Source organism: Strongylocentrotus purpuratus, unplaced genomic scaffold, assembly GCF_000002235.5.
Source record: "Strongylocentrotus purpuratus isolate Spur 01 unplaced genomic scaffold, Spur_5.0 spur5_scaffold_9, whole genome shotgun sequence".
Lineage (NCBI taxonomy): Eukaryota > Metazoa > Echinodermata > Echinoidea > Camarodonta > Strongylocentrotidae > Strongylocentrotus > Strongylocentrotus purpuratus.
Window position 1 is genome coordinate 26,737,584 of NW_022145615.1, and position 25,050 is coordinate 26,762,633.

Sequence of the window (25,050 nt, forward strand, 5' to 3'; positions counted from 1 at the left end):
CTGCTTTGTAGTAGTTCGATCGAGGCCAATGACGAGCGCGAGCTGAGCTATAGTAGATACCGAATCTGAAAACAAATCATACAGCTCTAGAGAAGTGAAGCTATTGCCTTGGAAGCTGAATCAAATTGGTAAGTTTAAAACTGTAATAGTATGAGTAGATCTAGTCTACTATAGTACTACTACTACTTATACAAGCTGTAGTGATACGTATGTAACTCCAGGGAGCTCCGACACCGACGCCTTCTATTGATATTGTTTAACTAAGTAACTGTATTATTTTTTACTTGAACTGCAGTTACAACATGTTTACCAAAAACTTAACAAGCATCCACTTCGAATGAGCACCTACTCAAGTCAAAGGGCAATCCAAACTATACTTGTAACTTGGTGATAATATTTTTATGATATTGATATCAATCGCCCCCTCGCCCCCCCCCCCCCCCCCCCCCCCCCCCCCCCCCCCCCGGCTATGCGCCAGTTTGACATCACTGCCTCAATGTGTGGCTTCCAGCTGAGTCGTTCCTAAGTATGCTTCGCTGGAAACTTCAAACAATTCTTCAACTCCAAGGATGTCTTTTCCTGTGGATTCTCATGGTGTGGCATTGTTTAGGGTTGAATTTCATCTGCCTGAGGTTTGACCAGACCTTAAGCCTATCTGTTTAGGTCTTCCTGGAGCTTGGTAGTGTCATCTGCTGTTGATATTTCTAGGCCTTTAAGTTTCACTTAGCCTAGGGGTAGGAGGATTAGGATATCCAGCCCTCCAGGCATGTCAGGAAAGGAGAAGGAGGGGGGGGGGGGGCTTATTTATACAGAAGATCATACTTCTTTTCCCCTTGTTTGAAGGTGCATCATCTGAGCAATACAAATAGAGTATATCTATAATCAAGAACACTGAAAAACAGCCAATGATAACAGGTGACAGAATTTTCTCGTCATTAACATTTCTGGCTTTAAGAAGGTTGTTTCAGTAGTATAATTGTAAAACCAGTAACTCTGATGACACAAAACTATTTTCAGTCGGACACAGTTGTAAATAGTGGCTGTTTTTAGAGCTTGAATCTGAATTTGGACCATACTATGGAATATTTTGTGTACCATTAGATTTTTTTTGGGGGGGTTTATAGCCCTTTGAATCCAATGTGATTCCTATCATCAATAATCATCATACACTTTGTACTTCTCTTTCTTTTCAGAAGTATGGCTGAAGCAGGAGAGAAAGAGACTCATGATCAGTTTGAGAAGAGATTCAGCACCCTAGTGATCCATGGGTTTGTCTCCCTTTCAACCTCTCTAGGAATTCAATCGGGTCTCTTTGAAGCTCTTATAAAGCTGAAGGATGTGGAGAGGACTGTCAAGGAGATTGCTGATACAGCTGGCCTGAAGGAAAGGTAGTGATGAAGGTGTGATCCATCCAACATTCTCTCTGGCGAGAGTTTTGTTTTTTTGTTTTGTTTTGTTTTGTTTTGTTTTTGTTTTTGTTTTTTGTTTTTTTGTTTGTTTGTTTGTTTTTTGTTGTTTTTTTTTTTTTTTGGGGGGGGGGTCACAAAATCTTTAAATTTGACATTTTTCTCCGTTGTGGGGGGGGGGGGTAAGGTCACCCTTTTAGGTCAGCCATTGGCATATTTTTTTTTTTTTTTTTTTTTTTTTTTAAATAAATTTTTTAATATTTTTTTTTTGGCCGGGGGGGGGGAGGGGGGGGGGGCACGTCCCTGTTTTTCCGTACATTTTGGGCGAATATAGGGCTGATTTTAACATATTTTTGCAGTGGCGGATCCAGGGGGGGGGGGCACGTCCCCCCCCCCCCCCCCCCTGGATCCGCCACTGCAAAATAACAACAACCATGTTTAACAATATGTCAAGTCTGGGTGTGAAGGAAAAAATATGCGTACAATTCTATTTTGTATACTGTATAAACTATAAATACTTGTGACATACCATCAAATGTAAGAGATGGAATTTATTAAACAAAAGGCATTCAAAATATGTTGCAATATAATGTTTTTTCAAAAGTACACTGAATGATTTATTTACGATTTGCAAACAGAGTCCACTTTTTCTTCATTTAAGGTATGTGAAAGAATGGCTTGGAGTGATGGTTGCAGCTGACATCGTCGACATCAACCCCGAGACAGAGAAATACAGTCTCCCCCCTCATCGTATAACGTTCTTCCAGTCTGGTAGTAGTGATAGTAATTTAGCAGTCACACTCACAGACTTAACCATGTATGGTGCAGTCTACAAAAAGCTGTTAGATTGTCTCAAGAAAGATGGCCCACAGGGTAAATATAGGCCTATTACCGGGCAAGCCCATGGTATAGTGAAACCTGTTGATAAAGTCCACTCAAGGAAGACAAAAACATGATCTGTTTTCACAGGTGGTCTTTGTAAGCGCATTAGTTAGTAAGGCTCTCATAAGTATGTATGACGCTGTTCATAACGTGTTGTTCAACCCTCATGCAAACACCTGAAAAATTTCGAAATTTCGAAAAGACGGACCCATGATATTTTCGTTGAAAATCGGACCCAATTTGTGTAGTCTCATATACATCTTTCTGTGTACCGGTACAGTGCTTGTTACTTTATCAAGACTGGGCCATTTTTTCTTATCATTTTGATGATTCCAGAACCTTGCAGTACACACCAATACGTATATGCTAGATGATCAACCTTTTCTGATCGATTCCACAACGTTTCTTTCACAATGCAATCGCATGACGTACTGGTCTTTATCTTTAAGGTTAATATTAGCTACAGTGATTTGTCCACATGAAAGGTTCCAAGGACCTAAGATCTTAGTTTTGTGTCACATGGCATGGGTCACTTAAGCCCCCCCCCCTTGCGTCTAAACAGCATCCTACTGGATGATTTGAGTGGAAGTAGTTTCTGAATATGTTTAAATAATAATCCTGGAATTTTGAAACTCCATCAGGGAAAACAATCCAGGAATTTTGTTAACCCGATTTGCTGGGAATTAACCACTAGAATTGCACATTTTTGTCTTTGCAGGACTGTCATACTCAGAATACACAGATTTTCATACTGTGATGTCCAATCATAGCAGTATATGGGTTCTGCAACATCTGGTCCAAGATTTTATACCATCCATGCCTCAAATAGAAGAACGAATGAGTAAGTCACACTGATTTTAAAAACAAATTAAATTAAATGACATTGTATGTTCAGACTAGAATTTTATTTACTTAGATACTTCTGATATATTTTTAATACTTCACACTCCATTCTTCTACCTAATCCTATAACAGCGTCAAGAGGCTTAACAGTTTATTTCCAAAGGTTAAAGAATAGAATCAAGTTAAGGTTTCACTTGAGCTTAGTATGCTACAAAATGGGTGTGCATAGATTGGTGACAGTATGGTTATAGGCTATAAGGATCAATAGAAAAAGAAAACAAAATCAGGTAATTGTACTAAGTTTGGAATCTATACTTACAGCTTGTATAAGTTTGAATTATGAAACAAAGGTTTTGGGCCAAACGCACCTATTGCATTAATTCATTGTATGCTACATGTATGATGAAGAAATGAAAATGCATCACTAGATCAGTGATTTTTTTTTTGATTTTTTTTTTTTTGATTTTTTTTTTTGTTTTTTTTTTTGGGGGGGGAGTAATGTCAACAGTGCCTTTTGTTATATATTAGATGATCTTTCATTGTTTTTGTGTCATTCAGAGTCTGGTATCCGAATATTGGATCTGGGTTGCGGGAGAGGATTGGCCTCACTTGCTTTTGCAGAGAGCTATCCAAACAGCACTGTTGTAGGACTGGATTTCTCACAAGAGGCAATAAACTATGGAAAAGAACGGGCCAAGGAAAAAGGCCTTACCAACGTAGAGTTTATCCGTGAGGATGCAGCATGCATACCTGATGATTGGAACAATACGATTGATTACATCTACACATTTAATGTCATCCATGATCTTGCGCATGCTGACAAGGTTTTGTTGGCCTTGAACCGTATCCTCAAACCAGATGGTGTCTTTTCCATGATAGATATAGACTGCAATACCAAGCACTCAGAGAATGCTTCAAATGAGTATTGTTCTATGTTGTATACCATGAGTCTATTCCATTGTCTGGCTATATCTCTGTTCTTTGAGGGCAGTGTGGGGTTAGGAACATGTTGGGGGCGAGAGAAAGCCACAGAGTTTCTCAAGGATGCAGGGTTTCAAGTGAATTCAATCACTAAACCCGTTGGCAGTAGCCAAGCACATTACATGTGTACAAAAAAAGTGAAGTGATGGCCGAGATACAGGAATCTATTTTTCTGCCATATAAATGATATATTTTTTCATTTTTAATTATTAGTATGATTATCAGTATTATTATTATCATCATTAGTATTGTTACTATTATGATTAGTATTATTAGCATTGTCAAGACTCCATATTTTTCTTCTTCTGTAGACTGTAGCTGTGTTACAATGCTACTAGTACTCATATATATCATGCAATACTATAAACTTCTTATTCTAGAAAACTTGTTAACAATCATTAGTAGATAGTCAGATATAACTTATAAGACTGCTCGGGCCCTGGTGGGTAGAGCTGTGTTCAAGTTTCTCTTTGTATCTACATGTACTTGTGTAACAGGTCAGAATTGAACTGTTTTGTGGTGAAAACAGAATTGAACTGTTTTGTGGTGAAAAGACTCATCACACCACAAAACAGTTCAATTCTGACCTGTTACACTTCATATATGACAACTCATATCTGTACTGCGACTGTAACTATACAATTATAATTTCGATGTTATTGAAATTTATTTGTAATCGATTTATATTATTCATGTACATGTCTTTCAACTTACCTAAAGAGGCTTATGTATTCCTAGCAAATATTCTAAGTTAAGTTAATTCCATGATTTATATCAAATGTAAAGTGAATTTAGTGTATGCTAATCTGTGATGCATTTCTTGTATCGTGTACCAATCACTCGACACAAACCACCATGGACGGTTATACATGTGAACTAATTAGTATTATTTACACATATCTAAATGTCAGTTCAGTAATGTATTGTCATGAATGATTTCCTTGTTTTCACATGTCGTGTAGTACGTGTCTGCTATCATTTCTGAAACTCAATAAAATCTTTCCTTTTCAAACCTTAAATTCAGTTTGGGAATTTGTTGTTTGTTTGTAAACTTCATTATCTGTGCATGTAGCCTACCTGTACTCAGAATATATACATTGGTTCACACAATCATGAATGTGTAGGATATTGCATGGACAGGATAATGCTGGGGTGTTGCAAATGGAATATACCCAAAAATGAGGAATCTGAATACCTTACGTCGGCCTTGCTAATACTACTACTACTACTACTAATAATAATAATTACTTAAAAAGCGCACTTATCTAATAACTTACTCAAGGCGCTATACATAACAAAGTACACAAAATACACATCTCTCTCCAGAATTTTAACAACATCATGTCCCGAAAATGTCGAGATAAAGACATAACATGAGGCACCACCAGATCATGGAAAACCTTAAAGGCTAATACCCGAGTCGCATCTCCATACCAACTTATGCTTGGCCATTATGGGTAGGGTATTATTTTGTCTGGTCTGTTCACTCTGTTGTTGATTTGGTAAAGGTCTTGTCATCATGATGTGGTATAATTATTGCTTGCTTCATCATCCAAAGCTTCCCCGTTTGTTCTGATCGTTTGCATTTGAATAGACAGCGGCATTTCTTTCTCCCCGTTCTGCTTCGAGCGAAATGGCCACCACTTCTTCTCTGGCTTCTGTTTCGAACTAGGCGAAGATTTCTCGATCGGGTTTTTGCTTTTTCTTGGTAATGGCGAAGCCTGAGATAAGGGCTCTTTGTTAAAAAGTTTTGATCGGTTTGCCTCCGTGGAACTTTCGCTGTCTTTCATAGGTCTTGTTGTGATCGCTTTGTGAATTTGATACCAGAAGTTTGCATCATTCGTATACTGGATTCCAAAATGATGTCGAAGAAGTCTTGGATATTTCTCCTTGGAAAGGCCTATGTAAATAGGAATTACGTTCAAGTTACTGGGTGCGTGCATTTTACGCTTAAAATCGTCACACGTGAGAGCTTCCGTTGAAATCAGAAGTATAATACTTTTGGTGGTCGGAATGGTTTGTTCATGAGCTGTGAGTTTATACTGCCCCGCAATCATGTCTCTTTCATAGATGTACCCTCGAAGGCCCAGTTTCTCCAATTCCCCGTTGATTCTGCTCGCTTGCTCTTTATTAGACTCATGATTGCAAACAATGAAATCAAATATCTTTTCTGGCTCCAAGATTTTCCCATGCCTGCTCTTCGATTGGACCACATCTTCATTTGCATCGTTGACAGAGGTAAAACGGCCCAGAGCAGAATCGATCTGGCGTTGTTCAGTATCATCAGGTTCTTTAGCAACAGGATCCTCGCATGGTATGCTCATTTTGAACAACCGATTTCGATATGCTTTTCTACATTGGCATCAAACGTCAACTCTATTACGAAGTAAATTGCTAATATGAGTAATTAGTCTTTCAGTATGGATAAAACCAGTTATGGGGAAGCATTCAAAACCATCTCCACATATTACAGAGTGTAATGTCTGGAAGTGTCTGCAATCTAGCTAAGCACAATCAGTAAGGGGAAAAAATGATTTCCTTGTTTTTAAATGTCACGTAGTGTATCCAATCATTTCCTTCTGAAACCTGCATATACCTGTACTTAGAACATAGACATTGGATCACACATGTATGTTCTTTTGTAACATACTTCTAAATGGCAAAAGCTTTTTGGTCTATATAGAATCACGTCATAATCAACGATTATAATGAACAAATCTGAATCTGAATAATAACATCAATGAGAAGAGTCAGATTAACTAGACTACCTTTTAAATGTTCCTGATCTGTTTTAAAGATTAATCTAGCTAATTTCTTATCAATGTTTTGACAGCGAGCCCACACATCAAGCTGGTTGTGGTTTCATTCGAATGTTCTTGAAATGTCTGTACAATATCAAAAGAGAGTCTGTATATGAAGACTCCCTTGTAGTAGGAGAGAAGATGAGAGCAACCCGGATATGACATCAGAAAACTAGAAAGCTTGAGATACAAGATATGCCTGAGCACTGGCGTACATATGGGAGGGGGGGCAGTTGACTCCCAAATAAAATTCAAACGTGGTTTATTTGTAATTCGATACCATGTGATTTACGAATGTTGCTGAAATTACATGATTTTCCTGGGTTTTTTCTCTTACTTTTGCCCATTATGCCAGATGCGGCACTCCCGGTGGGGGGGGGGGGGGGCACTGTGCCCCCACTTTTTCAGATACCCCCCCCCCGAAGCCTCTTTTACATAGGACAAGTGCCCCTTTTCTTTTCTAATAACTGTCCTTTTCCCTTTTAATAAGTGCATACTTTTCCTTTCTCCATAACATGCATCAAGGCGACTTAATTAGAGCCCCCTTTTCTTTAATTTTCCCTAGAGCTCGCTCGCTACACTCACTTGCAATTATAAATGGTGTAATTATGTTACTTATAAAAGAACTTTTCAGTCTTTCTCATTTAGATTGTGCATAATACTCATCTGGGTTTGTTTTTTGTCTTCCATATAAGGACCTCACAGATCTTCTATTTTTGCCAGCTCGCTTCGCTCGCTCGAAAATTAATATTTAGACCGTCACACCCAACTGCAAGGTATTCAGTTTAACTAAGCAGTATCTTGCACCACGTAAAGAAAGAAACAAATACTGATATCATTCCTGGTAGTGTAATCACAATCATGACGCTGTAGGGGTATATATGCCGATGTCTAAAAATGGTTTATGTTTTTTTTTAATGTTTCCCTTTTTAGGTACCCCTTTTTTTCTCTCCAGAAAGTGACCCTTTTTTTTGTCCCCCCCCCCCCCTATTTTGGTAGACGCTCCGCCGCCGCATTGTGCTACTTGGTGGTGATGCGGATTTTGTTTTGACCCCCACCAAAAGTTTTTGCTCATTACGCCTATATGGTGTTAAAATTACAGCAACATATTAGGCCAAATAACAAAAACCCCACCCGCTTCCTTTTTTTTTACTACATGTATTTACTATTCAGAAAAAAAGGGGAAAAAATGCTGTGATGTAAAACATTTTGTAATTTGTATAAATAGCTCCTATAGCTAATTCAAGCTGAACACTGTACATGTTTCACTCTTTCTGATTTTTTAAACTTGCTTAGCAAGTGGACTAAAATTATACAAATCATTTGTTTTGTCACATTGCATTGCATCAGTATACTCAAATAGCACAATATGTAAATAAATATATCTTGGCACAGCGGCCATCTTGGGAGAAAATAGAAAAAATAAGAAAAATAGTAAGGCACTGCCTCCATTTTTTTAAAAAGTCCGGACGAGAAACTCGTTACTTTTGATACTTGGCCTTAGGGTCAGAAACATTATTAATTAAGACTATTGTTTCTTATTATGCTGTATAAAATAGTGACAGAACAGAGTACTAGTATCATGAATATTACACGCATATTGTACATAGAGATGTCATGTTCCCATGGATACGTGATTTAGTTTGGATCACATGGTTCACATTTCAGAAATTCCAGTCTCGTCATTAATGACCTAAGGAAAACATTTAACAAAGTTGGCCACTCTCCAATCATGTGTAGTAAATGGGTATCTGGTAGGAAGTTAAACAAAAATATTTTGACAGTCCTTTAGGGCAGCTGGGCTAAAGTCGCGGTAATACCATTTCTCTCTAGGTGCTTTGTGCAGAGTAGTTATGATACTGTTAATAAATATATTATGAGAGTCACTTGAAGAATATGAGATTAAGAATTCTAGTTCAATGAAGAACGAATCATCACAATTAGTCTACATTAAGAGCAAGATAGTAATGGGACCGTGACCCTGGCCTGTAATTACATATCACATATCGGATCAAATTCAGGCTTAGTACAGCATTTTTTCCAACAGTATAATTCTGAATAATAATGTGATTCTACTTTTGTTTCTGTAATTTGAATGGCATTAAACATGAAATTAAACGATAGTTATGCAAGTTCTGTTTTTAATTTATTTTACTATCTGTGGCATTATTGCTACCAAAATGTCATTTTGGTATTTATTTTTATTGTATTTGATAATGTTATGTGCATTAAACTGAAAGTATGTGTTATGCATTTATGTGTATCTGTGTAATATCTCTTGTATTTTCTTGATTTACACCATTCATGATATCGAGTTATTTGGTCCCTGAATGCTTCTTTAAAGGTATGTCCCATTTGCGGGTCAAAAAATGAAAAGGTTATTAAAATTCATCCAGGATTTGAAAAATGATACTAATTTAGAACTTCCCTCAAAAGGAAAGGGCTTAGAAATGTGTTTTTGTGGGAAAATAACGACCGTTAGCTCGAATCGACTTTAGGGATTGCAATCCTTTTAGTAAATAGACTGATTTTCAGGCCCTTGTACCGAATAATCGTACGCTTTGTGCTGCGCAAAGATTCTAGTTTAAGTTTGGCCATTACAAATAGTTGGTTATTGATGTACAGACCAATGCTCATGTACCTGTTACAGCTCATTTTATGTACGTTATTACCAAAGAAACGGAAGTCAGTCAGTCAGTCACTCATCAGTTTCTGACAGTGAAGCCTAGCTAGAAAGTAAACGGTTTTCCTAGCTTGCATACCTTGAATAATATAGGACATCGTTAATGTTTAAATCACACAGGTAAGACATATACTTGACATATTCTTAATTTCTGTAAGTTCTACAGAATTTGATGTTGGCTGCAAAATATGTTTACTATAATGTTTTGGAATAATATATGATAATAATAATAATAATTTGTATAGCGCATTTCATGTCTGTTGACATTTCAATGCGCTTTACAATTTTACAATTTACATAATTATTTAAAGTATAACACGATCATAAAAGGAAGATGAAACAAAAACAAAACAAAAACAAAAACGCCCAATCATCGCGAAGTTTACATCATATAGAAAGCGCCAGGAAGTAATCTCCAAACGACGGAAGCTCGCCGGTAAGCGGAAGTCCATCCAGGAAGATCTGACGAAAGCAAATCAAGACCTGCTTGCACATGTACGAACCTCTGAGAAAGTAAAAGCAGCATGGACACGAGATGGGCGTATTCTCATGACTGACAAAAACAACAAAAAACACTTGATCTTGTGCAAAGACGACCTACGGAAGTTTTAAAGTCTGGTTAGGGTAGGCACATTCTGAACTAAGTGAGTGAACTTTTCATTTAATTTTTTTCCCCTCATTTAACAAAAATACTTGTTACATACTTTGTTATTACAGTATATTAATTGTTATGTTCTGTATTTATTGTACCCCTATGTTTTGTTGTTTGTCTTTATGTAGACGGATTGTCATGGTCATATTTAATGTTCTCCTTTTACATGGATGATACACATGACGCACAGTATCCCATATGCTTAAACCCAGTGTTTCCATTTTCTGATTTGAGCGATGATGAATTTAAGAATATTTTTTCAACACCATTGCATGAACATAAAATTGATATAAATAAATTTAAAAATACATTTAAACATTCTTTAGAATGTGATCCAGCGTGTGACAATGATGACGATGATTTTTTACAGGACGATATTGTTGAAAGTAATTATTATTTGGAAGATGAATTTATGTCTTTACCAAAATTAGATTCTGATTTTAGTATTATACATTTCAATGCAAGAAGTTTATCCAAGAATTTTTTAGCTATAAGTGAATTTATTCATTCATTAAGTTACTCTTTTTCTATTTATGGTTTCACGGAGACATGGATTCAAAGTAATACTCCCATTTTATTTCATTTAGAAGGATATTCATTCATTCATATTGATCGTATTAGTGGTAGAGGAGGAGGAGTGGCTTTTCTTGTTTTGGACTCTTTGAATTTTAAAATTAGAAATGATATTTTATTGCAATGCGATGGTAATGAATGTCTTTTTATTGAGATTACGAATAAGATTGGAAAAAATATAATTGTTGGAATAATTTATAGGAAACCGCAATCAAGAGTAGAAAGCTTTATTAACGCAGTTTATGTATGTTTACAAAAACTTAATAAAGAAAATAAATTAATTTATATTATGGGTGATTTTAATATTGATCTTTTAAAATGTTCAAATAAATATAGTGCTGATTTTTTAGACATGTTACATTCCTCATCACTCTTGCCACTAATTGTTAAACCCACACGTATTTCTGTAAGTAGTGCAACTCTTATAGACAATATATTTACAAACAATGTTTTTTCATGTATAACCCTGGGAATATTTTTTAATGATGCATCCGACCATCTACCAATATTTCAAATAACAGGGAAAATTATTTATAGAGATTATGTGTGTAATATTCCTAAAAAACGTATAATCAATGAACGTACTATAAATAGTTTAAAGTTGGATTTGAATAATGAGGATTGGAATGGGGTTATGTATCCCAGTAATGTAGAAGTATTATATGGTCGGTTTAAACATAGATTTATGGTATATTATGATAAAAACTTAACGTATTCTACTAGAAAAAATAAGAATAAGTGCAAGAAACCTTGGTTAAGCGAAGAATTATTGAATGTAATCAAAAATAAAAACAAGTTGTATAGAATATATTGTAAGAATTCTTCTTCTAATAATAAACTTAAGTATCATAAAGCTCGCAACAAGGTAAATAAATTATTAAAAATGGCACGCAAGGCATATTATGCAAATAGATTTAAGAAAACTAAAGGTAATATTAAACAAACATGGTCTGTAATAAATGAAATATTTGGTAAATCTAGGAAAACTTTGCCTTCATATTTTATAGTAAATGGACAAAATATTCATGATCCACATGATATTGCAAATTCTTTTAATGATTTTTTTATTAATATTGGATTGAATATATGCAATACTATTCCTGTAAATAATATTGTAAATTATAGAGATTTTCTGCCTCAACCATGTGCTACATCTTTATTTCTAAAACCTGTTAATGCAAATGAAATAAATACAATTGTACAATCATTAAAAAGTACTCAAAGTTGTGGAGTAGATGATTTTAATCCATGTGTAATTAAGAAAGTTATTGATTATATTTTAGAACCTCTTATTCATATTTTTAATATGTCTTTAAGTACAGGAATTATTCCATCTGATATGAAAATAGCGAGAGTCACCCCAATATACAAAAAAGATGATGTTCATAATTTAGGCAATTACAGACCAATCTCAGTTTTAACTTTTTTTTCAAAAATCTTAGAACGAATTGTATATAATCGTTTGAATACATTTTTATTAAACAATACAATATTACATTCTTGCCAATATGGATTTACGAAAAATGTATCAACTGAAATGGCTCTAATTGATGTTCATGATTATTTAGTATCTTCCTTAAGTAATAAATTACACACTGTAGGTCTTTTCTTAGATTTAAGCAAAGCCTTTGATTCTATAGATCACAATATTTTGTTAGATAAATTGAATTACTATGGAATAAGAGGTGTTGCTTACACATGGTTGAAAAATTATTTGAATAATCGACACCAAATAGTTGTATATAACAATGTTTTATCTGACCCAATGCAAGTCACGTGTGGAGTCCCTCAGGGCTCAATTTTAGGTCCTCTTTTATTTTTATTGTACATAAATGATTTAAATTATTGTTCAAACATTTTGAAATTTGTCCTTTTTGCTGATGACACCAATATCCTCTATTCTCATAAAGATATTAATATTTTATGTCAAACTTTAAATAATGAGCTGCAGCATGTATCGCAATGGTTCAATAGTAATAAATTGTCTTTGAATACATCTAAATCAAATTTTATATATTTTCATTATAAGCAAAAAATTATTTCAGCTGATTCATTGAATGTATTAAATATAAAGATGAATGATGTTCCGATAAAACGAGTGCAATCAACTAGCTTTTTAGGTGTAATTATTGACCAAAATTTAACTTGGAATGCTCATATACTTACCATTTCAAACAAAATTTCAAGAAATATTGGTGTCATCAGCAAATTACGTCATATCTTGCCACAAAATATTTTGATTTTATTGTATAATACAATGGTTTTACCGTATTTAATGTATTGTAATGTTGTATGGGGCAACACATATACCCAACGAGATTACAACGACTGCATATATTACAAAAGCGTATAGTAAGAATATGTCTTATGTCTGATTTCAATGCCCATTCAATACCATTATTTCAACAACTACAGTTTTTAAATATTTTTCAATTGAATCAATATTGTATATCACTCATGGTTTTTAAACATAAAACTGATAAACTGCCGATTAATCTTACCACTATGATGAAATGTAAAAAATATGTTCATAATTATAATACTAGAAATCCTGATAACTATTTTATTGAAAAATATTCATCAACAAATTCCTTATTTACTTTTAGACACACTGGCCCGAAAATATGGAATTCCCTCCCCAAAGATATACGTGATACTGCTTTCTTAAACTCTTTTAAATCTAAACTAAAAAAATACTTCATCTGTTTTTAAATCTATAATAATATTTGCATGTTAATACGTCTCCTATGTTTTGTACACTGTTTTGTTATTGTTATAATTTTTATAGCCAATTGTTGGAAGTTGTATATGTATCTTTTAATAACAGGGAGCTGCCTCGACAGAACCTTATGGTTTTATTTGCAGTTTCCCCAATTCATTTCTATTGCTGTTTAACTTTTTATAATTCCGATATATTTGTAGACATGTTTCCATTTTGTGTGTATTTTGTGTTTTCTATATTGTATATAATCTGTATCTTATATGTTTTTTATGGACTTGAATTGAAATAAAACTTGAACTTGAACTTGAAATATATAAAAAAAAAAAACAATGAAGTGCTTACAAAAAGAAAAATTATAACATTACTTATCCTTAAATACTATTTGATGTGCTAATTTACAGAGATGAGTTTTTAGTTCAGAATATTGGATATACAACGTAATGAGTTTGGGAGGGAATTCCATAGAAATTAACAGGAAGTCCATATATCATCTACTCTAAATGTTATTAATATAGTGTAGGCATAATTATGGACTTGTAGAAAAGTGCAACGGGAAGAGATATGTTTCAAGTGGAATTGATACATTTGACATTTAATAAGATTTCAGAGAGAGAGATCGAGAGGGAGCTTAATTGGTGAAGTATATCGTATGTAATAAAAGAAGACCGAGAAAAAGACCCGATTGCACAATCGTGAAATAGGTATAGCCTGGGTAACTTCATTTGATGGGCGATGTGTCACAATCATGACAGTACTCAACAAGTTTTTTAAAGTAGGCAAATTTTAAGGTGGATTGCAACGCGAGTGTAAACCGAGAAACAAATTAACTTAAAAGTATGCGCGTCAAAGTATCTTAAAATACATGTATTTGATACATTTCAAAATTTAATTATCAATTTATAAAGTTCAGTCGGTCGAGTTTCATGCAGTGCCAATTATACTACTGGCTCCATAAACAAATGATTTGCACTGGTATTTTATTTGAAAAACTCGATCACGCTGATTCTTGAGATTCTCCAAAATAGTGAGTGGTCGGTTCTTACAAATCTTAATTTTTGTATGCCGTTTGGCCGCAACCATAGAGATATATACAGGCGTAGTATATATCTCTATGGCCGCAACTCAACCAGATATAAGATGGGTATTGATAAGATGGGGGCGTTGTCTTTGTTTTAGTCGTATGCCAGACTTCATGTATATTGTTATTAGAAGACGGGTAGATATATAAATAAACTGCCACAATGGGTTTCAATTTGTTCATGATTCGATTGATTGAGAAATTATTTCTCATTCAATGTTTTTGTAAACATTTTTATAATTGTAATGTTCAAGTTGTTGTGAAAACTACAATTTTTAAAAATGAAAATTCGAGCGCCTGGAATAGCTCTATGGGTGGTGTCCGTCTACGAGCTAGCGCGCGCCGAGAACATTATACGGTGTGTGCAGAGCTAGAGCTATTACTAGAGATCGAATCTGAAAACAAATTGAATAATAAAGCCCAAAAGATTTGTAATTGCAGAGAAGAGAATCTATTGCCTTGGAAGCTGAATCAAATTGGTAGGTTTAAAACTGTATACGGTTCCCGGATACGGTTCTAGTTAGTAGACTCCAGCTCCAGGGAGCTCCGACCCCGGCCCGACGCGTCGCGCGCCGTCGGACTCGGAGCTCGCTGGATCTGGATCTGGAGTCAACTTTTACTGTGTATAGTAGTCTAGAATTATAGAAGTAGTGTACGTCACGCGTCACATCCAGCGATTCTCTACTTACCTAGTCTATTGACACATGATTGATATTGTTTAACCACATAAGCAGGATAATCTGATAACTGCATTTTTTACTTGAACTGAAGTGGCACCATCATGTTTACCAAAAACTTAACTAGTAAATTGTATTAGAGTATCATGCACCACGATTACGAATGAGCATAGTCTTGCTCAAATCCAAAACAAAAGTCAAAGGGCAATCCAAACCTTGCAACAAGTTCATTTGAATGAAAGCAAAAAAGTAAGAGAAATATATTAATTTATAATTATAATGCCTAATGGCGAAATTAAGTTTTGAACAAAATTGGACCAGTAAAGAGAGTCATGAATGAATGTTTGAAAATTGAAATATGACGGTAGTATGATCACAAGATAAACGGCTATATTATTGGGTCTTGGCGTAATGTAGGTGATATTGAAATATGATATTGATATCGGTATCATATTTCATTTTTTAGCGAGCCCTGTCTTAAGACTATAACTACAGAAACAGTAGATGTGAATCTCAAATTGACAATTTTGTGTAATTATTGTGTCTTTCGTTTTGTGACGTACGTCTATGCCGTTTCTCATCAAAGCCTGTTCAGCATCTGAATGAGGGTTGGTTGTGCGGTGCTTCCGGCAGTGGACGTCACGTAATATGTGTGCTCTTAAGGGTAGTAGTTAATGTACAGGTGCTACTCGTGCAAGTAAAAAAGAAAGCTCTGTTGAGTTTGGCTTTATAGATGGCTACCTTGAACTGCTCTATGGATGGCAGTTTGAAAGTTTGTTGAGGTAACCCATTCCAGTCAATGAGGGTTCTTGGAATTAGAAACTGTGTGATGAGTCCATGTTGGAGCTGAGATTAATGAAGCAGTACATATTTTTGACTCCGGTTGTCCTCTCTCGTTATTGGAGGTAGTCCGGTATGGACTATGGAAATCTGTTTGTTAATTATTTTATGGAACATTGTTAGGTGGGCTTGTCATCTTCTTTCTTGGGGTTTATAGGGAGGTCAAGGTTCATCCTCATGGTGATGACACTGGCTTCACGTTGGTAGTTTCCACACACAAAGCGGATAGCTCTCCTCTGAACCTTCTCCAAAAGATCTATGGGGTTCTGCTTGTAGGGATCCCACACAACAGTAGCATATTCCAACTGTGGGGGTATCAGTGAAGTGTCAGCTAGCTTCATGATCTCGGATGGGCATTTCCCAAGGTTTCTTTGCAGAAAGCCTAGGGTTCTCCCCGCTTTTGATGTCACTGCCTCAATGTGTGGCTTCCAGCTGAGTCATTCATGGAGTTGATCTCCTAAGTATGCTTGGCTGGAAACTTCACACAATTCTTCACCTCCCAGGGTGTAGGTGTGGGTGATTTGGTGTCTTTTCCTGTGGATTCTCATGGTGTGGCATTGTTTAGGGTAGAATTTCATTTTGGTGTCCGAGGTTTGACCAATCCTTAAGCCTAGCTGTCTAGCTTACTGGAGCTTATAGTGCCATCTCTGCTGTTGATATTGTGCGGAGTAACAGACAGTCATCTGCGAACAGCTAGATGGTGGAGTTGATATTGTCACAAATGTCATTGATGAATAGTAAGAACATAGCAACAGATAACTTCTGTTTGTCATGTATAAAAATATCATTCACCTTTTCCCTTTGGGCACTACTCAAAATAAAGTATAGATTTGGTTTAGTAGACTATAGGCAGCTAGGGGTGGTATTTTGAAAACGATGTTATATTTTTATATTAGTATAACTAAATTAATAGTCAAAATGAAAACAAAAAGTAGGACAAGTCATTGGTTGATGTCTGGGCAAAGGTGGCTGCATATGCATAAAGTTAAGAGACATCTGTGGAAGCACAATGGCAAGCGTTAGTAATATTTGCATTTCTAGTTCTAGGCCTTTCTGTTTCACTTAGCCTAGGGGTAGGAGGATTAGGGTATCCAGCCCTCCAGGCATGTCAGGAAAGGAGAAGGGTGGGGGGCTTATTCATATTAGCATCCCACCAGTTTGTAGAAGATCATACTTATTTCCCCCTTGTTTGAAGGTACATTATTTGAACAATAAAATGGAGTATTTCTATAATCAAGAACACTGAAAAATAGCCAATGTTAACAGTTGACAGAATTTTCTTGTCATTAAAATTTCTGGCTTTAAGAAGGTTGTTTCAGTAGTGTAATTGTAAAACATTAGACCAGTAACTCTGATGAAACAAAAGTATTGTCAATCACACACAGTGGTAAATAGTGGCTGTTTTTAGAGCTTGAATTTGGACCATACAGGAAAGTTTTGTGTACCAGTAGAATCTATACATTATATTTTTTTGGTTTTTATAGCACTTTGAATCCAATGCAATTCCTATCATCAATAATCGTCATATACTATGTTCTCTTTCTTTTCAGAATTATGGCTGAAGCAGGGGAGAAAGAGACTCCTGAGCAGTTTGAGAAGAGATTCAGCACCCTAGTGATCCATGGGTTTGTCTCTCTTTCAACGTCTCTAGGAATTCAATCGGGTCTCTTTGAAGCTCTTATAAAGCTGAAGGATGAGGAAAGGACTGTCAAGGAGATTGCTGATACAGCTGGCCTCAAGGAAAGGTGATCCGTTTTTTCTGTTTTTTCTATAGCGCTCAATACACCGATCCAACGATGTGCCTAAGCGCTTTACAAATATATATTATTACCCCGGTCATCAGATTCAGGCTTACCCGCACACAATGTGTGCACATTTTCCACTCCCTGGGGAGCATTCCAGCCAGTCACCATTTTACAAGCGCACACTTGCTCCTCCAACCACATAAACGTTCTCATCCTACCGGGTACCCATTTTTAACACCTGGGGGGTGTTTCATAAAGAGTTTGTAAAGTTACGCATGACTTTATGAACGACTTGTATACGAATTGCCAGATAGGATGCCCAAATTTTTTTCTGATATTTCCAATAACCTCAATTAAACTATGGAAAAAAATATACTTTGCATTAAAAATGGTTGTTATAATAAGAATGTTATTCTACATTTGCCCAGTTCAACTTAATAAATAATAATCAATAATGATTGAGCATCTCATTTGGCTATTCATATACAAATCATTCGTAAGGTCATGCGTAACTTTACGAACAGCTTTATGAAACACCCCCCTGGGTGGAGAGTAGCAAGTGCTGGTAAACATCTTGCCAAAGGATATTGGTGCCGTGTCGGGATTCGAACCCTCGACCTCCGCATCTACAGTCAAGCGCCTTAAACCACTCGACCACGACACTCCCTAGGTGTGATCCACCATTCTCTCTGCGATATTTGCCTCGACCCAGAACCAAACACTGTACCTAACCCTTAACATAACTATATACCCAATTGTAATCCTAACTATAGGGTTAGGATTAGGTTTTAGGATAGGTTTAGGGTCATGTACAGTGTTGGGTCCAGGGGTTAAGTTTAAGGGGTTTTATTTTCTTCTTTTTTTCCTTCTTCTTTGGTATCATATTGCCATTACCTAACTTAGTGACCCTATTTACATGATAAGTCTAATCCATGTATCACGTGGATCAGATCAAATTTAAAGGATAACAAAGATTCTTTTAATGTCTATTATTTTAGTAATAAATGGGACATAAAATGCCCAGAATTGGCAGATACCGTAGACCTTGTTGCTTTAGTCAAACTTAAAGACATATTACCCCCTAGCCCCTTTCAATAAATGTACATATATGTGCACACTCCAACATTTGTGCAATCTTAAAGGCACACTGTCCTACTTGTAGCCTCTTGCTCCCTCTATACTTCCCCAATCGGTGCCTGTTGGTCCCCCATGATCCTCTTTTTCTTATGTTAAATGAGAGCTGAGTTAATGAGATAGCCACCTGTCACAGTGACCTCAATGGCTCGCTGTGTGGTCTAATCCCTTCTGCTGAAGTAGTAAAGTATTCCTTTAAATGATGCAATATCATATTTTTCTGTTGATATAACCCATTTAGTTTGGGAGAATCTTGATATCGATCTTTCTCAGATCCCCGACATAATTTATGACTATGACTTCCGGGTAATTGACTTTCAAGTATGGTATGTCTGTCTTTATTGTACTGTGAGGAATAGGCCTCGTAGTCATACTATCTACTAGCCAGTAGCCAAGGAGCAGTTTCTCGGCTCACATGAATTTGATTTCAACATCTGTACAACACAAATCTAATACATACACCAAAGTAAAACCTGGCATTATGTTGAGACCACAGGCCATATTTAACGTGACCCCTCTGAATTTCAATATAATGTGTACTGAGGTATAAATACTTGACATAACATCAAATGTAAGAGATGAAAATTATTAAACAAACTGCAATTCAAATATGTTGGAATACATGTACTTCCGAAAGTACACTACTGAATGATCTATCAAAGATTTGCAAACACAGTCCACTTTTTCTTCTTTTAAGATATGTGAAAGAATGGCTTGGAGTGATGGTTGCAGCTGACATCGTCGACATCAACCCCGAGACAGAGAAATACAGTCTTCCCCCTCATCGTATACCATTCTTCCAGTCTGGTAGCAGTGTCAGTGATTTAGGAGCCGTACTCACAGCGTTACCCATTTTCGGTGGAGTCTACCAAAAGCTGTTAGATTGTCTCAAGAAAGATGGCCCGCGGGGTAAGTATATATTACTGGGCAAGTCCATTGTACAGTGAAACCTGTTTATAAAGTCCACTCAAGAAAGACAAGAAATGTGATCTTTATAGACAGGTGGTCTTTATGAGCACATTCCTGAGTAAACCAAAGGCTCTCACAAGTATGTATCACACTTGCTGTTCATACTAGGTGTTGTTCAACCCTCGAAAGGAGGGCAAGTCCACTGTATTATATTCCATACGCTTCTCACTACATCAAAGATTAGAATATATGTGATGATATTGCATCAAACCCTATTATTGTGAGGATCAGACCAAGAATAAAGGAAATTATACTTTTAATGTAAATTGTGTTCCCTCGATGATGCTTATTATTGCACTGGGCATGAAATGACCAAAGACTATGAGAAGATGTTGGAATTTTTGAAATGTGCATACATTGTGTGCGGGTAAGCCTGAATTCGATGACCGGGGTAATAATATATCTGTAAAGCGCTTAGGCACATTGTTGGATAGGTGTATTGAGCGCTATATACCCGGTAAACACAGAATATTATTATTATTATTATTATTATTTGTGTCACATGGCATTGGTCACTCATGCCCCCTTAAGAAAATAATTTAGGATTACCAGCTGTCCTTGTGTCAGCATAACTACTTGATGATCGGATTGGAAGTCGTTACTGACTAAAAATATGTTTAAATAACAATCCTGGAATTTTAAAACTTGATACGCTGGAAATCCTTCAACTGAAAACCTAAAATTCCTTTTTGTCTTTGCAGGACTTTCATACTCGGAATACACAGATTTTCATTCCATGATGTCCAGGTTTAGCAGTAGATGGGTTCTGAATCATATGGTTCAAGATTTTATACCGTCTATGCCTCAAATAGAAGAACAAATGAGTAAGTAAAGCCCACCGACACTGTATGTTCTGACTACAATTTAATTTGGGAAGAAAGTGCAATAACATTAGATATGGATATTCAATGTCAAATCATACAAATTGGGGTTCTGGATAGCGATATGAGCATTCAACATAAATTATTTGGGGCATTGCAAGCTTCCTTGTAGGAGGAAAAGCCAAGTCGACTCAGAATTGTGGTGACGTCAGACCAGTAGTGCAGTGGTCTGAGATATGAAGCCGACCAGCTTCTCTTCTGACTTCATGATTTAAGTGGATGAGAATTCAGGTTGTTAGTATTTATTATATTATTCAGAACCTAAATTGGGAAGATGTTACATTTATTTATATTTTAGCCACTTTGAATGACACTGACTAAATTGTAGTTGTGAGTTTCTTTCAACAGTACTCTTTATAATCTATTCTCCTTAAAGCTTTTATAAGTTTGATTTATGAAACTGCTGTTTTGGCCAAAAGCACCTGTTGCATTAAACCATTGTAGGCTACATGTATGAAGAAGAATTGGAAATGCATCAGTGATTTTTGCTATCTTTGAGTGGGGGGGGGGGGGGGGGGGAAGTGATGTCAACAGTGCCTTTTGTTATATATATATTGGATGATCTTTCATTGTTTTTGTGTCATTCAGAGTCTGGTATCCGAATATTGGATCTGGGTTGCGGGAGAGGATCAGCCTCACTTGTTTTTGCAGAGAGCTATCCAAACAGCACTGTTGTAGGACTGGATTTCTCACAAGAGGCAATAAACTATGGAAAAGAACGGGCCAAGGAAAAGGGCCTTACCAATGTAGAGTTTGTCTGTGAGGATGCAGCATGCATATCTGAAGATTGGAATAATACGATTGATTACATCTACACAAATGATGTCATCCATGATCTTGCGCATGCTGACAAGATTTTGTTGGCTTTGAATCGTATCCTCAAACCAGATGGTGTCTTTTCGATGATAGATCCAGACTGCAATACAAAGCACTCAGAGAATGCTTCGAACGATTATCGTTCTAGATTGTATACCATGAGTTTATTCCATTGCCTGCCTATATCTCTGTTCTTTGAGGGCAGTGTGGGGTTAGGAACATGTTGGGGGCGAGAGAAAGCCACAGAGTTTCTCAAGGATGCAGGGTTTCGAGTGGATTCAATCACTAAACCTGTCGGCAGTAGCCAAGCACATTACATGTGTACCAAAAAAGTGAAATGATGACTGAAATCAAGAAATGAGATATAATTTAGCTTTTTATTTCTCAATTCAAGCAGAAGAGCATTAGCTCCAATTTCAGGTCAAAAATGAGACGTTCAGCAGAAGGGCGTTAGCACTAAATCACCTCAAACTTTTATAAACCGGACTTATTTCCAAAAAAAATTGTGGACGTTTTCTACCATAAGATTTCTATTAGTCTTTAAAGTTTTAAACCAATTTTCGGGACGGAAAGCACTTTAATCATAAAACAAATCTTTAAATATACATTAGACTTGCGGGTGCACCATAATAGTCAACCTGTTCGAAACATCGAGCCACTCCCGCCACTCATCCTCTCCAAGCGCTATAATTCTCCTTAGAACTATAAGCTAAGAAAGATAACCAACAGTCTTTTTTAAGACTATACCTACAGTCCTTTTCAGGACTACAAACCCTCAAGATAGATTACCCAGAGTCCTTTTCAGGACTCCTCAATCCTCCCTCTCTCTCTCTCTCACATAGTGCACCTGCAAGTCTACTGTATATCTACATCGCCATGCAAGCCAATACTTACAAGCAGCATCTAAATCTTTAAAGGAGAATAATTTGAAAAGTAGTTTTCGAGACACTTGCGCGCTAATGCCCTTCTGCCAGCCGGCCGACAAAATGATCTCTTCTTTCATTTTGAATGAAGAAAGTCTATTTAAATTGTTTTAGGCAATCATTGTGAATAAAAGGTGCTAATAATGTATTACTGATTCCGTAGCCTTAACCTTAGTATGAATTTGTGTATGAATCTGTTAAGTGGCATAGCATTGTCATTGAGAGGGCACTGGGGGGGGGGGGGGGGGGAGCATCAATCGTAATAGGTTAATGAAATGCAAAACAGATGGTATTCAAATAGGGTGTGGGTGAGGGGGTGCAATTATCTTTCATCTATGTTGCCTTCCCGCCTTTATTTTTGTCTCGCCTGCGTAGCAAAAAGCGAGACATAGGCGCCGCTTTTCCGGTGGCAGTGGCGTCAACATCAAAAACTTAACCTCGGGTTAAGTTTTTGAGATTTTAGTATAATTTTGAAAGTATAAGTTCTTATTCAATGAAACTTGGATCAAAGGCTTATCAAGTATCCTTGATCATGTGAGTAGAATTTCAAGTCACAAAGTCAAGGTCAAAGGTCATTTCAGGTCAACAGACTTGGACTATGTTGTGGCATCAGTATCAAAACTGAACAAAGGGTTCCGATTTTGAATTTTTATCATAATTTTGAAAGTATACATTCCTATTCCATGAAACTTGAACATAGGGGTTATCAAGTATCATCAATCAAGTGATTAGTCTTATAGGTGACAAAGTCAAGGTCAAAGGAATTTTAGGTCAGTAGACTTGGATTATGTTTTCACAACTTAAAGTGCGGATTCATAGAAAATCACAAATATGGCAAATAGCGTATTACTAGAAACTGGTAAGCTAACAGATGGCCATCGTGCAAGTTTTAGTTCAACTACATATCGGGTGATTTATAAAAATACAAATAAAACAACCTCTATAGCATCTGGGATATGCGAGAGATTCGCCGGAAAAATAACGATGTTTTAATGCCGTCACAATATGAACCAACCCTGCCCAAGCAGACGACACCCCATAAAGAATGAACATAATTGCAATGCTTTTACTTCTCAAATTATAATGAGTTTAGTGTATATAAATGTGATGGAATTTTACATCATTCAAAAAGGGATATGACCCCCATTCTGAAAACTAAATTCTTTTGTTTGTAAATACACAGGATAGGGGGTAATGAACAATCAAAGAAACCACACTTTCAAATTAAAAAACCTCCGTAATGATAGCATGGACGTCATTTGTTCCCTCTTGAAACGCCGAACATGCCGCGGTGTATGCAGCTGAAAATACAATGGCGTCCTATTTTGTTTACAAGCGACAGATTCCTTCTCCTTCTTTTTTCCTTGCATTTTTCATCCAAATAATACCATGCACGGGGTTTAGAGTGAGGCAATAGATTAAACATTTCGCCTGAGGGTATTGAAGTAAGAGAAATAACTGAAGAAAAGATGACAAAACAGGCAGTGAAATTGTGTGAGATGTCATGGGACATCGTCTGCTTGTGCACATCATGTTCAACATGTGACGTCATATCTCAGCAGCGACCGGAGAGCTTTTCAGGTGCTATGTCGGGGCTGTATCTAAGCGTTTTGTAATTGTTAATATTCATTACTTTGAATGTTGTCTAAGCATTGGCTTTTGATAACCTTGGCCAATCAAAGTGTAACCTTTGCAATAATGACATTAAAGTTAGTTTTTTAAATCAATGAATCTTCTCTTTAATATGAGAATTAATAAATCAATTTTTATTATTTGTTCATATTCTATTAAAGTTATCAATCTTGGTGCAAATTATAGTAAATAATTCTTCTGATGATGATTCTTAGCCAATATTCACTTCAAAATGCTGATTATATTCAGAGGATTCAGGGGGGGCAGCTAATGGGCCACCCTGCCTATAGATAATGTCCCAACCTCAATTTTTCATCATATCGAATTGTGTAATGCATGCGAGACTGCAGAGAGCGTTTCCCTTGTTCTTTTATTTTCTCAAGTTTCCAATTAGTCGCAACTCAGTGCAAAATGTAATTTTTGATGATTTTCATTTGATTTAGATTAGGAGTCATAACTCAACTCGAGTCTTATATCAACGAAAACTAATACAAAAATTAGCAGTTGTCTTAATTGTACAGTGCTTACAAAATGTGTATTTTAGCGCTATTTAAATGTACTATTATTATTATTATATTATTCTTATTCTTATTTTTATAATCCCCTCGCCGAAGAAGTCGGAGGGTATATATAGTAACCGTCCGTCGGATTTTAATGAAATTTGATATGAAGGTACATGGTATCAAAACACAGCCTAAGTTAAAGGTCATAGTTCATTAAATATGCGAAAAAAAACAAAACTGGTTTTCGTTCGATAACTTTAGTAATTTTCAGGAATAAACAAAATAAAAGACCTGACTACTCTGACGTAA

The 25,050-nt window shown here is 36.1% G+C and overlaps 2 protein-coding genes across 2 annotated transcripts; both read left to right on the forward strand.

Moving 5' to 3' along the window:
- LOC105443044 (demethylmenaquinone methyltransferase-like) lies at window positions 1-4,343 on the forward strand. The gene is made up of 5 exons (XM_030976795.1): window positions 1-128; window positions 1,194-1,388; window positions 2,068-2,279; window positions 3,007-3,129; window positions 3,690-4,343. Exons 2-5 carry the CDS (start codon window positions 1,198-1,200, stop codon window positions 4,256-4,258), a joined length of 1,095 nt encoding a protein of 364 aa, XP_030832655.1. The 5' UTR covers window positions 1-128; window positions 1,194-1,197; the 3' UTR covers window positions 4,259-4,343.
- A 10,603-nt stretch (window positions 4,344-14,946) lies between these two features.
- On the forward strand, window positions 14,947-22,192 carry LOC115920616 (demethylmenaquinone methyltransferase-like). The gene is made up of 5 exons (XM_030976794.1): window positions 14,947-15,100; window positions 17,689-17,883; window positions 19,715-19,926; window positions 20,688-20,810; window positions 21,456-22,192. Exons 2-5 carry the CDS (start codon window positions 17,693-17,695, stop codon window positions 22,022-22,024), a joined length of 1,095 nt encoding a protein of 364 aa, XP_030832654.1. The 5' UTR covers window positions 14,947-15,100; window positions 17,689-17,692; the 3' UTR covers window positions 22,025-22,192.
- Window positions 22,193-25,050: the final 2,858 nt, after the last annotated feature.

What these genes read in the sequence shown, in the direction of transcription:
- LOC105443044 (XM_030976795.1), top strand. Translation starts at nt 1,198, where the DNA reads ATGGCTGAAGCAGGAGAGAAAGAGACTCATGATCAGTTTGAGAAGAGA. An exon ending in CAAGAAAGATGGCCCACAGG is followed by an intron (nt 2,280 to 3,006) that starts GTAAATATAGGC and finishes TTGTCTTTGCAG; the next exon opens with GACTGTCATACTCAGAATAC. An exon ending in TCAAATAGAAGAACGAATGA is followed by an intron (nt 3,130 to 3,689) that starts GTAAGTCACACT and finishes TGTGTCATTCAG; the next exon opens with AGTCTGGTATCCGAATATTG.
- LOC115920616 (XM_030976794.1), top strand. Translation starts at nt 17,693, where the DNA reads ATGGCTGAAGCAGGGGAGAAAGAGACTCCTGAGCAGTTTGAGAAGAGA. An exon ending in ACAGCTGGCCTCAAGGAAAG is followed by an intron (nt 17,884 to 19,714) that starts GTGATCCGTTTT and finishes TCTTCTTTTAAG; the next exon opens with ATATGTGAAAGAATGGCTTG. An exon ending in CAAGAAAGATGGCCCGCGGG is followed by an intron (nt 19,927 to 20,687) that starts GTAAGTATATAT and finishes TTGTCTTTGCAG; the next exon opens with GACTTTCATACTCGGAATAC.